At 50.3% G+C, this 12,820-nt stretch overlaps 2 protein-coding genes across 5 annotated transcripts; one reads left to right on the top strand and one right to left on the bottom strand.

Moving 5' to 3' along the window:
- Window positions 1–2,328: 2,328 nt before the first annotated feature.
- Window positions 2,329–7,221, top strand: GBA1 (glucosylceramidase beta 1). Of its 4 annotated transcripts, none has more exons than XM_066362286.1 (11): window positions 2,329–2,492; window positions 2,855–2,942; window positions 3,346–3,561; window positions 3,686–3,832; window positions 4,128–4,261; window positions 4,424–4,596; window positions 4,809–5,046; window positions 5,705–5,929; window positions 6,321–6,484; window positions 6,850–6,966; window positions 7,058–7,221. In XM_066362286.1, exons 1-11 carry the CDS (start codon window positions 2,466–2,468, stop codon window positions 7,158–7,160), a joined length of 1,632 nt encoding a protein of 543 aa, XP_066218383.1. In that variant the 5' UTR covers window positions 2,329–2,465; the 3' UTR covers window positions 7,161–7,221. The 4 variants fall into 4 exon arrangements, with proteins under 4 accessions (XP_066218383.1, XP_066218382.1, XP_066218384.1 ...); XM_066362285.1 differs by having other exon boundaries at window positions 2,415–2,492; window positions 3,370–3,561; XM_066362287.1 differs by lacking the exon at window positions 2,329–2,492 and adding an exon at window positions 2,632–2,746.
- A 488-nt stretch (window positions 7,222–7,709) lies between these two features.
- Window positions 7,710–12,794, bottom strand: MTX1 (metaxin 1). The gene is made up of 8 exons (XM_066362289.1): window positions 12,656–12,794; window positions 11,202–11,271; window positions 10,981–11,060; window positions 9,336–9,428; window positions 8,971–9,153; window positions 8,770–8,846; window positions 8,167–8,321; window positions 7,710–8,070 (listed from the first exon to the last, which is right to left on the bottom strand). Exons 1-8 carry the CDS (start codon window positions 12,734–12,736, stop codon window positions 7,856–7,858), a joined length of 954 nt encoding a protein of 317 aa, XP_066218386.1. The 5' UTR covers window positions 12,737–12,794; the 3' UTR covers window positions 7,710–7,855.
- Window positions 12,795–12,820: the final 26 nt, after the last annotated feature.

A 12,820-nucleotide genomic window follows, 5' to 3' on the forward strand; every position in this document is an offset into this window, starting at 1 on the left:
GAGCTAAAGAAATATAATAAAAAGGATAAAAAGAAAGTGTTGGTGCAAGATCACGGTCATTGTTGTCTTTAGAGAATCTTTTTTTCCAGCTATTAATAGTCTTTAGAACTAGGATCTGATATTTGTGGCACGGACAGGTTTGTACACATTCTTGCCATGCAGTGGTTGTAATGTCTCCATAGCACAGTTCTCTAAGACTCACTCTTGATGCTTGTCTCGTAAGTTCGACAATTATATTTAAAAATATTGATACCACAGTTTTTATGCCGGTCGCATAATTTTATTTTGTGCATTTATCCGTCCCACCCTAAAGGCTGGTCTGAGAAAATATTTTCTAACATTAAACTGGTCCGTGGCCCAAAAAAGGTTGGGGACCACTGCTGTACATATAGCCTACTCAACTTACGACCAAATCGTGTTACGACCAGTCCGTTGGAACTAATCATGGTCATAAGTCGAGCACTAGCTGTATAGATATCACCTGCTCTCCTCCTAAGAATGAGTACTGCTCAACATTTCCTGGAAAAACAGGAAGTCTGGATGGGGCAGCTACTGACACATAATGATGTGTCAGGACATCTACGTAGAATGAGTAAGATATTCCTTTACTGAACTCTTTAAAGACAACTGATTGCAATATTTGATGCCCAGCAGCTTACTAGACACACACATTATGGTACCTCACAACAATTCAATTCTATGAGATAGGAGCTATCACTCCCCTTTTACAGACAAGAAACAGAGGCTGAGAGTTTGTCTGGAAAGACTTCATCACTGAAATAATTTTATTTTATTATTTAAAATTTTTTATTTATTGATTTTAGAGAGAGGATATATATATATGTATATACATATATATATATATATATACATATATATATATATATATAGAGAGAGAGAGAGAGAGAGAGAGAGAAAGGCAGGGGGAGGAGTGGAAAGCATCAACTTGAAGTAATTGCTTCTCATATGTGCCTTGACCAGGCAAGCCCAGGGTTTCAAACTGGCAACTTCAGCATTTCAGGTTGACGCTTCATCTACTGTGCCACCACAGGCCAGGCTCACTGAGAGAATTCTAATAGACAACAAACAAGCGGTTACTGAACACCTCTTATGTGCCAGGCTCACGCTTATCTCACTGATCCCAATAATAACCCTGAGAGGTTGTGGTGTGGCCTCTCTTTTACTAGTTAGAAAATAGGTTCAGAGCACCTGAAACCTATGTAATGTTATTAACCAATGTCACCCTAATAAAGTAAAAAAAAAAAAAAGACTCAGAGGACTGGAGTTGGTCAAGTCATAATTGTGTGTGTCACTCCCACTAAATTATTTGTGATGTGTGGTTCATGTGTGATGTGGCTGCAACATTACGGACAACCCCCTTCTTATATCCACTAAGGATGCAGCTTGTACAGCACTTCCCAGTTTCTGAACTACTTTACACAACCTCCCTGTCCTATGAGAAAGGAGAAGCCATTGTACAACCTGTACCTGATGATGTAACAAGGGAGGCCTGGAGAGGCGCAATGTTGAGGACTCCCTCCCTTCAATCATGTCTTTCCTCTCCCAGGGCCCAGCCTCCCGGCATGCCGCTGGTTAATGATCCCTGCCCTTTCTCCTCCATGAAGCCTTCTAAGTTAACTCATCACCATGGAGTGTCCCTTGATGCACACCTGTTACTTGTTTGTCTTTATCTGTAACTATCTGTGTAAATGTCTGACTCCCCAGCTTCACAGCTCTATATAGAGCAAAGACTGTCTTAATCATACCTCAGTTTTGGTTATACTGTTTTGCACAGTGAACCTCTTTTATTAGTATTAATTTAATTAGTATTAATTAATTAATTAATTCATTCATTCATTTTAGAGGGGAGAGAGAGAGAGAGAGAGAGAGAGAGAAAGGGAGGAGCAGCAGGAAGCATCAACTCCCATATGTGCCTTGACCAGGCAAGCCCAGGGTTTTGAACCAGCACCCTCAGCAACCTCAGCGTTTCAGCGTCCCAGGTCGAGGCTTTATCCACTGTGCCGCTGCAGGTCAGGCTAATTAGTATTAATTTAATTAGTATTACTTTAACCTTTTTTTTCCTCAAGAAAGCAATGTGCCTACTATTATTTCCATCCTTTGGGATTCGGGAGCTTCTACCCAATCCTCCACTCAGATCTTTAATTTAGATTCTTCCTAAAGATGTCATCCACACATGCCTTCCAGAATTTCAGAGGATGTGTAATTACTAACAACCTGGAGGACTGCCAGTCGCCCTTTACAATTATGGTTGCAGTTGCCTCACTTCCTGTATCATGTGACTCTTGCATAGTCGTCACATGACCCATCCACTCCATTATGCCGGAATTACTCTACAAGGCTAATCTGGTGTTTGTAGCTACCCAGGTACCTGTGTTCCTGTTTTTATTTAGTGGACTCTCTATCCACTCCGAGGCTTGGGAACTCTGCAGTCTTCTCATCTGGTGATGGAGCTTTCTAGTCGTTCCAGAGAGGTATGTGGGCCAGGGCTCCCAATTGATCTTGTCTGCTTCTGGAATCCTGACCATCCAGGTTCTGGAATTCAATGAATGACTGGCTCTCTTCAAACTCAGGCAGGCCATCATGGCATTTTTATGAACAGGTCAAGGGAGAAATGGGTGAGAAGAGGCGAGGAGGAGAGTCCTGTCTGAAGTGGGATTGTCACTAACAGAGAGGGCTTGGAGGGAGAGCTGTCACAACAGCAGAGTCCGTTCTATTCCTATTAAAGGTAGGAGACTAGGCTGTGGGTGCCCATAGGCAGCCAAGTGCTGCCCAGCAGAGTAGTTAAGAGGTGGAGAGGTGCTTGCCTTCCAGCCACTCCTCATTCTCTTTTCAGGAATGTCCCAAGGTCCTGGGTAGGATAGGCATCATGGCTGCCAGACTTGCGGGATTGCTTCTACTCCAGGCTGTTTCTTGGGCATCAGGTGAGTGAGTCGAGAAGAGAGGTAGCCCCAAGGCTCCCCTCTGCTTTGTGGTTCTTTTGTAGCATTCTATAAAACTGGTGGTGGACTTCAATATGTGCTCAACAAATGCTTTTTTTCTTTTCTTTTTTAAGATTTTATTTTTTCATTTTATAGAGAGGAGGGAGTAGGACAAGACATAGTTGCGTTGTTCTAGCTTTTCATTGGTTGCTTGTCATATGTGCCTTGACCGGGCAAGTCTAGGGTTTTGAACCTGCAACCTCAGTGTTCCAGGTTAGCACTCTATCTAGTGCACCACCACAGGTCAGGCAACAAATGCTTGGGATGGGGGTACAGTGAGAGGGTTTTTGAAAACGGTGTTCAGGCTCTCCTGACTGGTGTGTCTTATCTTGGCTTCATCCTTCAGTCCTTGCCTGTCCCTCCCTCCCAGGTGCCCACCCCTGCAGCCCTAAAAGCTTTGGCTATAGTTCAGTGGTCTGTGTCTGCAATGCCACATACTGTGACTCTCTTGATCCCCTGACCCTACCTGCCCCTGGCACCTTCATGCGCTATGAGAGCACACGCAGTGGGCGCCGGATGGAGCTGAGTCTGGGACACATCCAGGCCAACCAAACAGGCACAGGTAACTGCTACACCTTTTACCTTTAAGGTAGGCTGGGTCCTCCTGGAGCTGAATCATGCCCGTGATCACCACGGGGTTTCTCCTCTGTGCACTGACACCCTTAATTCCCTGAATATGTTCTCAGGGCTGTTACTGACCCTGCAGCCAGATCAGAAGTTCCAGAAAGTGAAGGGATTTGGAGGGGCCATGACAGATGCTGCTGCTCTCAATATCCTTGCCCTGTCACCCCCAGTCCGGAATTTGCTACTCAAATCGTACTTCTCTGAAGAAGGTGAGAAGGGGGGCAAGGTGACATAGTACATTTGACTGAAATTTCCTTTGACCCTGACTTCTACCTGTCCCTGATACTTGGGTCTCTCTTAATACCCAAATAAATAAGATTGTCCTGTCCATCTTCCACTGAGTGCTCGGACACTCGCAGGCTCAGAAAGCTGTGTTTCACTCAGGTGCCTGGCTCCATAGTGCCCAGTCCAGGAGCCCAGACATACTTTAGGACTGGCAAGTAGCAGGCCAGGCCCCACATTCCCCTATTGACTCAGACTCCCAGATCTTGCCTTTTTCTGCAGGAATTGAATACAATATCATTCGGGTACCCATGGCCAGCTGTGACTTCTCTATTCGCACCTACACCTATGCCGACACACCTGATGACTTCCAGTTGCACAACTTTAGCCTCCCAGAGGAAGATGTCAAGCTCAAGGTGGGCATTCTGGCTTCCTCAGGCCCTGGTGGCATTGATGCCTGGTGTTTTGTCCTAAGGGTGGGAGGGCGGGGGCTGATAGCTAGGCCTGATGCACTGGTTGGGCCAGTCTGTCTATGTTCCAACTCTGGGTGTCTCTCTCCTCACTACTTTTGTTTCTAGATACCCCTGATTCACCAAGCCCTAGAGATGGCCCGGCGCCCTGTCTCACTCTTCGCCAGTCCCTGGACATCACCCACTTGGCTCAAGACCAATGGGGCAGTGAATGGGAGGGGGTCGCTTAAGGGTCAGCCAGGAGACCTCTACCACCAGACTTGGGCCAGATACTTTGTCAAGTAAGGGAGGAGCAAGGGCATGAGGTCTGAACCAGCCTCGTCTATATCCCAACCTGTTTCAACTTCAGATCTGACTCTCCTCCTCTCACCTTTCTATCTTCTGGTTCTTTCAGACTTGGGCTCCCAGTATTTCTCATTTCATTGGGCCTCTTCCTTCCCAGAGTCTTGGTCCCCTTTCTTGGTCATGGTCACACATACCCTTCCCCTGCCAGGTTCCTGGATGCTTATGCTGAGCATAAGTTAAAGTTCTGGGCAGTGACAGCTGAGAACGAGCCTTCTGCAGGTCTACTTAGTGGGTACCCTTTCCAGTGCCTGGGCTTCACCCCTGAACACCAGCGAGACTTCATTGCCCGTGACCTGGGTCCCACCCTGGCCAACAGTACACATCGCAATGTCCAGCTGCTCATGCTGGATGACCAACGCTTGCTGCTGCCCCGCTGGGCCCAGGTGGTAAGACCCGGGACCTCCATGGCTACCCTAGTGACCCTTAAATCCATGATTTAAATGACTGGCTCTCAAACGAAGTGCCTTCCTGCCCCAACTCCTTTTTTTAAGTCAGAGGAGGGGAGATCTCTCACAGACTCCCACATGTGCCCCGACCGGGATCCACCTGGCAACCCCCGTCTGGGCTAATGCTCAAATCAACTGAGCTATCCTCAGTGCCTGAGGGGTAATGCTTGGATGAACTGAGCCACTGGCTGCGAGAGGGGGAGAGAAGGGGGAGAGGGAGGGGGAATAGAAGCAGATGGTTGCTTCTTATGTGTGCCCTGACTAAGGATAGAAGCTGAAGCCGGGACATCCACACACCAAGCTGATGCTCTATCCACTGAGCAAACTGGCCAGGACCTGCCCCAACTCTTGATTCTTGGAGCATTCTGGGCTTGATGCAGGTGCCAAGATGGCACCCTTGGAGTGCTAGGGTGTTAGTAACCCCCTTTGGATCACCAAGGTCCCATGGATCCCCCATTGTTGTTGCTTCAACCCCTTTACTTGTGTTTATCTCACTGCCTATTTCTCTGGTTCCCTAATACTTCTTTCAGAACCATCCATACATGGGCCAGGTTCAGTGGCTCCCTTTCCTCAATAGTTCTTCCCATTCCCGGTACAGGTGTTAGCAGACCCAGAGGCAGCTAAGTATGTTCATGGCATTGCTGTACATTGGTACCTGGACTTTCTGGCTCCAGCGAAAGCCACCCTGGGGGAGACACACCGCCTGTTCCCCAACACCATGCTCTTTGCCTCAGAGGCCTGTGTGGGCTCCAAGTTCTGGGAGCAGAGTGTGCGACTCGGCTCCTGGGATCGAGGGATGCAGTACAGCCACAGCATCATCACGGTGAGCCACCCGTCTCCCTTCCCACGACGCAGGCCACCTGACCCTCCCTAGTTTCACTAAAGGTTGATGATAGGTACTTCTCTCCAACCTTTCCCCAGCTGGCTTGCTTGGGGGACATTTCGGGATATGAGATGCCCTATCTTGCCTTCCCTTCACAGATCTGTACATCCCGTCACCCTTTTTCCAAATGCTTGGGTCTCAAGCAGTTAGAACTGCCTCCGATTTCTCAGCTTCTTTTGGGATGTCTCTATCCTCACAATTTCTCTCCTGAGATGTTCAGGATCTAGAACACCCCTTTCACAGGCCTGAGGCACCGTAGTCCAGCTACCTGATTAACTTCGTTATCTGGGTACCCAGTGTGGAGCCCCTCTCTCTGCCCTTCCTACCCTAGAACCTCCTCTACCATGTGGTTGGCTGGACTGACTGGAACCTCGCCCTGAACCCTGAAGGGGGACCCAATTGGGTACGCAACTTTGTTGACAGTCCCATCATTGTAGACATTGCCAAGGACATGTTTTACAAACAACCCATGTTCTACCACCTTGGTCACTTCAGGTGAGTGGCCGGCAGGCACCCCCACTCTACACCAGGTCTAGCATCTCCTGTACTGAATGTGCACCACCCCACATGAGGAGCAGTAGGTGCTTAGGGTGGGAACCTTGGGTGAGGCACACCTGTCCATCATACACCATCTGGGCAGGAAGTAACTTGATGGCATCAGACACAAGTCGAATGCCAATGCTGGGGCTGGGAGGCAAGAGGGCAAGAGCAGCGTGGCTTGAGACCTGGAGAATTAGGGCAGAATTTTGGCAAGGTTTTGGGGGGGGGGGAATGACTTCCTGGGTTACAAATCGATGAGAACTACCCTCAGGGCCAGAGGGCTGGGCTGGGCTCCCTGACTCTTCCTGTTCCCACTTCAGCAAGTTCATTCCTGAGGGCTCCCAGAGAGTGGGGCTAGTTGCTAGTGAGAAGAACGACTTGGACACAGTGGCACTGATGCATCCGGATGGCTCTGCAGTTATGGTGGTGCTGAACCGGTAAGAGCAGCAGCAGGGCCTGGGAACTGGGCTGAGGACAGGATGGTGGGTTTGGCAGGATCACACTCAGCTTCTCCTCCCCTCTTCCCAGCTCCTCTAAGGATGTGCCTCTTACCATCAAGGATCCTGCTGTGGGCTTCCTGGAGACTATCTCACCTGCTTACTCCATTCACACCTATTTGTGGCGTCGCTAGTGGTGAATCAGATACCCAAGCAGATGCCGGGGCTCAACATTAAAGGGACAGAGTCAGCTCACATGCTGTCTGTGGCTAAAGAGGGTACAGCAGGGTTGGGGTAAGCTTAAGTGATGTAAGCCCAGGAACAGTGGTTTGGGTGACTCACTTTCCCCTCTAGCTGGTGCCAGGGGCTGAAGGCCCTTTGGGAAATGATTGGGAAGCCCCAGTGGCCCCCCTCACCCCACCCCCAAGCTTCTGTGAGTGTGTGTTCTGTGCTGGTTGCCTGTGGAAACTGGGCCCAGGCCCAGGGTGAGCTCACTGTCTGTACAAACACAAGATGGGGGTGGGGAAAGGGTAAGAAAATGAAGAGAATAGGAAAGCTGGACCTAGAACTGAGGACTGTTTGTCTTTCCTGGGGATGCAGAAATGAGCCCATGCAGGAGCAATGTCAGCATCAGGGCACAGGCAACTAAGAAGCCAAGCACCAGTGGGATGGCTCAGGCACACAGATGGCCCCTTGGCACCAGCTAGGAAAAATGGTGGCCCCTTAAAGGAGAGAATTTCTAATTCCAGTCAGTGTGAGCAGGTTTATTCTGGGTGTGTGTGTGTGGGGGGGGAAGACACCCATTTCTGGCTGTACCGACAACAGGGGACACAGGGACCTCTGGAATGCATAATAGTAAAAAAATCAGTCCTGGGAGCATGAGGACAAATCATTCCTCTTCATCCTCCTCAGTCATGCCCAGGGCCCGCGAGCCTGGTGTCCGGGCAGGCGTTGCCCTCTGGATAGAGACAATGCCACTGAGTAAGGCATAGCCCACCATGGCTGCCAGCCCTGCCAACACAGATAAGATCTGGTTCCGGCGCCGGTATGGATCTTCCTCAGTCTCTGGGCCTGCTGGTGTCTGGTGTGGAGGTGGCACCTCAGCTGAGGAACAAGGAAGGGAGGTGGGCAGGGGGAATAGTTCCTAGACCCCTGCCCATGCTCCCCAGGCTGGTGCCCCCCCATCCACCTGGCCCTTACCTCCATCCCAGGGGAAGTAGAGACTGAGGATGTGGGTACAGTAGCCACAGAGGTTGTGCAGCCCCCGCAGGTGGGCCTGCAGCTTCCCGCTAGGCAGCTTTACCTGCAGCAGCAGGGCCAGGTAGCTAAAGACAAAGGCGTCCAGGGAGGCAGGGCTGAAGCATAGAGAGAGGGATGTGATGGAGGAGGACAACTTCGGCAGAGTGGCTAGAGATGGAGTCAGAGGAAGATTCAGCCCTGGGAGGTAGGTTCTGGCAGCAGGGGCCACCAGAGTGGGAGAGGACATGCTGTTCTGGGCCTTGTGTGGGGAGGCCCCTAGGTGGAGCCAGCCTGGCCCTGAATGGGACTCTATCCCAGGGCTGCATAAAGGGCACATTGAGTGCCCCCCCCCAGCCCTGCAGGCCCCTCCTGTGCCTGGCAGCCCTCCCACCCTCCTGTACCACCGAGGAGGCTCCAGCCCTACACAGAGCCCCACTGTCACCAGACCCAGTATCTGTCCCGAGGACCTCTTGTCCAGAGCTGAGCCCACCCCAGTGCTGGCAGCTATATTCAAAAGTGCATCTTCTTCAAAGCCACCTCTTATTCCCCTGGAGTCAGACTCACGCATCTGCAAAGAAGAATTTCTGAGAGCCCAGGCGCTGAGATAGGAGGGTCAGGCATTCCCGAGCCTCTTGGTACAGCTACAGGGAGGACACAGGTAGGCTTGTGGCTGTGGGTACCATGCCACCTTCCCTCCGAGGCACTCCCATCCCACTGTCAACCTTGGGGTTCCTCTCATACAATAGCTCCCTATCCCAGAGGTACCTCCTTCTCCAGTTCTTCCTCATTCTCAGGCCTGTGCTCCCCACACAGCAGCTGCAGCCGTTCCATGTACTGCCGCTGCATGCGGCCAGGCAGGAAGAAGTTGAGGGGGAAAGGCATAGCTTCTGCATACCACTTCCGGGTCACTTCTACGTAGTTCTTGGTGTCTATCCAAAAAGTATGTATCTGGATTGGGCACAGAGGAAGGAAAAGGCAGGTCTGAGCCAGTGCACCTGCCTGCCTAAGGGTGGGCTTCTGATCACCATACTGCTCCAAGGCTGGGGGATAGGGGGTGAGGAGTAGGGTGTGTGTGTCCCTGGCCCCCTTCCCCACTGACCATGAACACTGGGAGGTCTGGGCACACTCACCAGCACTGGGAGCAGCTTCTCCTCCAGCAGAGATAGGAAGGCTAAGGTGTCTGCCCCTTGCCGGGCAGACAGATCATAATCAGCATTGTATTTCTGTGGAGGAAATGTCCACCATGACATGGATGCTGACTTCAGAGCACTTTCCCAGGAACATCCTATCTGGTACCTCTCACTAGCCTCTGAATATAGCAGAGGTAGAGTAATGAGTTTTTCCCGCTGAGGCCCCTTGGCCTGGGCACAGCCAATAGCCTGTTGCTGTTGGCAGACATCCAGGACCTTGGAGCCTGTTGGCCTTTGAGGTCCTGCACCCATTGGGGGGAAGAAGGAAGGCCCAGCCGCAAACCAGGAGCAGCTCCCAGAATTTCCACAGAAAGGTGGCAACATGCCTGCTGACAGCAACTTTCTAACAGTAACTTCCTCAATCCAGGTACCACAAAGCTAGCCGAGTGGAGCTAGAGGCATGCTGGGCCCCTCCATTCATGCTTCAGGAACTAGAAGACTCTGTTATCATGCTCCTGGGACCTAGGGAACTCATGCCCAGGGTTCCTTGGCTTGTATTCTCAATGCCTAGTTCTTGGCTATTTCCTCTATTTCGTTGCCTGGCCCAGGCGCCACCACCACAACACACACATTCCAAAGGAAATCCCAGGCCTCAGGCTGCCTCACTTTCCTAGGCTCCAGTGTCTTTCTTAGCATCCCCTCCACATCCTGATTAAGCTCTGGCCCCAAATATCCTCTTGAACATGATCCTTAAGTCTTTCTGAGCCTCCTTTTCTCCTGTGTAGAATGGGGATACTAATACCTTCCTCTCGATGTGCCTGCATTAGGGAAAAACTCTGGAAACTGGAAAAGTTGTGCTCATATAGAAGGAAACAGGGCAGTGGCTATAGTTCCTGTCAGGAACTTTGACTTTTACCTGGATCCCCTCTCTCCATGCCTCTCAAGTCTCTCTTGATTCTCCAGCTCCTTAGTCTTTGGGAAAAGTACAAATGTAGAAGAGGCTCCCACCTCTGACAATGTGTTCTCTTTTGGAATTAGACCGTGAAAGGTAGAAAAACCCTTGGAAAGCATCCTGGTTAAGCCCCCTAATTTTACAAATAAGAAGCTTATGGCTCTGGAACATTAAGCGACTTGCCAAAGGTCACAGAGTAAAGAAAAGAGTGAAGATCATAGCTTATGCCTCCCCATTCTTCATATAATGCTCTTCCAACTTCCCCACCCTGGTTCTAAGCCTTGTCCATCCCAAGCCCCATATCCTGCCTGATCTGGTCCCTGAAAAAAGGGCAATGGCTCTGAGGAGTCCCTCCCTGGTCCCATTTTCAAGGGTCTCATCTGAGTCAACTGCTCTCTTCTACTCTCTCTCCCTTATGTCATCAGCTTGTTCATTTCTCTCTCTCTGCCCAGCAGGTAGAAGGCACAGTGCCTCCATATGCCCCAAAGTGCCCCAGCTTAATCTCTGGTCTACTGCTTAATGTATCATACCAACAATGTATGTGACCCCCCTCCCCCCCAATCACACTTTGTGTTCCTTTAAGCTCTGGGTCACCTGCATTTAGTTTGGCATTTACTTGGTGCTCAATAAATGTGTCTTGCACTGAATTGACTGAACTTTTCTCACTGGCAACCCCCTTGGCAAACCACCTACCTCTTTTCGAAGGTGGGTGATGATCTTGTGTGGTACCGAGATGACCTCTCCGTGACTGGTCCGAAGGGCAGGCAAAATTCCTGACATTGAGAAAGAAGTATGCCCACCAGACTCTTAGCTGACTATCCGTACATATTGGATCACAGGACCACATTCCTGTCTGTCTCCTGTTTCTCCCCTTGTACAGCTCTCTTCCTCACCCACCCGCAGACACTGGATACCTGAAGGGCTCCGCCAGGGGTTGGTGATCTTGTGCACCTTGAGTGGGGCACCAGTAAATCTGGCATAAGTCTGCAGGGAAGGAAGCAGAAGGCAGAGAGGCTAGGAATATGGCCCCCACAGTGGAATCGAGAGAAATAACATTTACTGAATACCTTTTGTGTGATGATCTATGCTTAGTACTTCACACACACACACACACACAAACATTATTGTGTACACTTTACAATGGGCAACACTGGGTTCAGAGTTTATGGATATGTCCACGATTACAAGTCAGCTAGGATCCCTGGCCGGTTGGCTCAGTGGTAGAGCACTGGCCCCACATGTGGATATCCCAGGTTCGATTCCTGGTCAAGGCACACAGAAGTGACCATTTGGTTCTTCACCCCTCCCCCTTCTCTCTCTCTCTTAGCCCCTTGTAGCCATGGCTCTGTTGGAGCAGGTTGGCCTAGGGCGCTGAGAATGATTCCGTGGACCCCATTCAGGCGCTAGAATGGCTAAGCTGCCAAACAATGGAACAACAAGCTCAGATGGGCAGAGCATTGCCTGTTAGGGGGCTTGCCGGGTGGATCCCGGTCAGGGCGCATGCAGGAGTCTGTCTGTGCCTCCCCACTTCTCACTTAAGAAAAAAAAAAAGAAAAACAAGTCAGCTAGGTGAATCCTTTCACCTCCTCGCCTACCATCTACCTGGTGAACACTTATCCTGTTTTTTTCTAACCAGTATACTACTTTTCTTGGAAAAACTGACCATGCCCTTTTTTGGCAGTCACTTTGGCCTGTCCCACTTATACCTTAGCACCTGAACATTTTACTATATTTATTTGCTGACACGTCTGCCTTTCTGTAAATAACGCCAGGGTGGGGACCAAGTCTTACTTATTTTTGCATGCCAATGTTTGGTATTTGGAAGAGGCCTAATACAGTACATGCTTATTAAATGAAGGTGTGAATGAGTGAAATGAACTAGTTTGAATCCAGAGGTCTTTCTACAGAACCTGACTGTGGTTCTTTTGGTTCAAAAAAACAATAAGCTCAGTAAATGCTCTTTAGTGAGGAGGAGGAAAGGGAGGAGCAAGAAAGAGAGGCTGAAGGAAAGATATAAATGCCAAGTCTGAGAACCCTGAGATTGTTCAGCTTTAGTCAAGACCCGCATATAGAAATAGCGCCCAGATAGGAGAAGGGATTGCCCCAAGGTCACACAGCTAGTAAATAGATGAGAGAGGACTAAAACCCATTTCCTGAACCCCCGACCACGCCTCTTTTTATTGCTACACAAAACCTATGAGGCTAAGGCATAAGGCGCTGAGTCCATATTGCTGGCACGCTCTTTGATTGCCTCAGTTTATCCCAATTCGCCCGTGAGGCGCCCTGGCAAAACTCGGATGATCAGCCAGTTAGGGGTCCCTCACTAGTCCTCCAGGGCGCAGCAGAGGGCGTCTGCACCAACCCTCACCAGTACGGCCAGGCTGTCCAGGTCCACTGACGGCAGCCCCCAGCCCCCCGACCAGCAGAACAACTCCATGGGCGCCGCCATCTTGCCCGCCCTCTGTCCCGGAAGCACTTTCCTCGCTCTTGTGCCCGCCCCTGAATGGATCCGCCCCACACTGCGGCTCCTTTG

Source organism: Saccopteryx leptura, chromosome 2 (assembly GCF_036850995.1).
Source record: "Saccopteryx leptura isolate mSacLep1 chromosome 2, mSacLep1_pri_phased_curated, whole genome shotgun sequence".
In the NCBI taxonomy this organism is placed as follows: domain Eukaryota; kingdom Metazoa; phylum Chordata; class Mammalia; order Chiroptera; family Emballonuridae; genus Saccopteryx; species Saccopteryx leptura.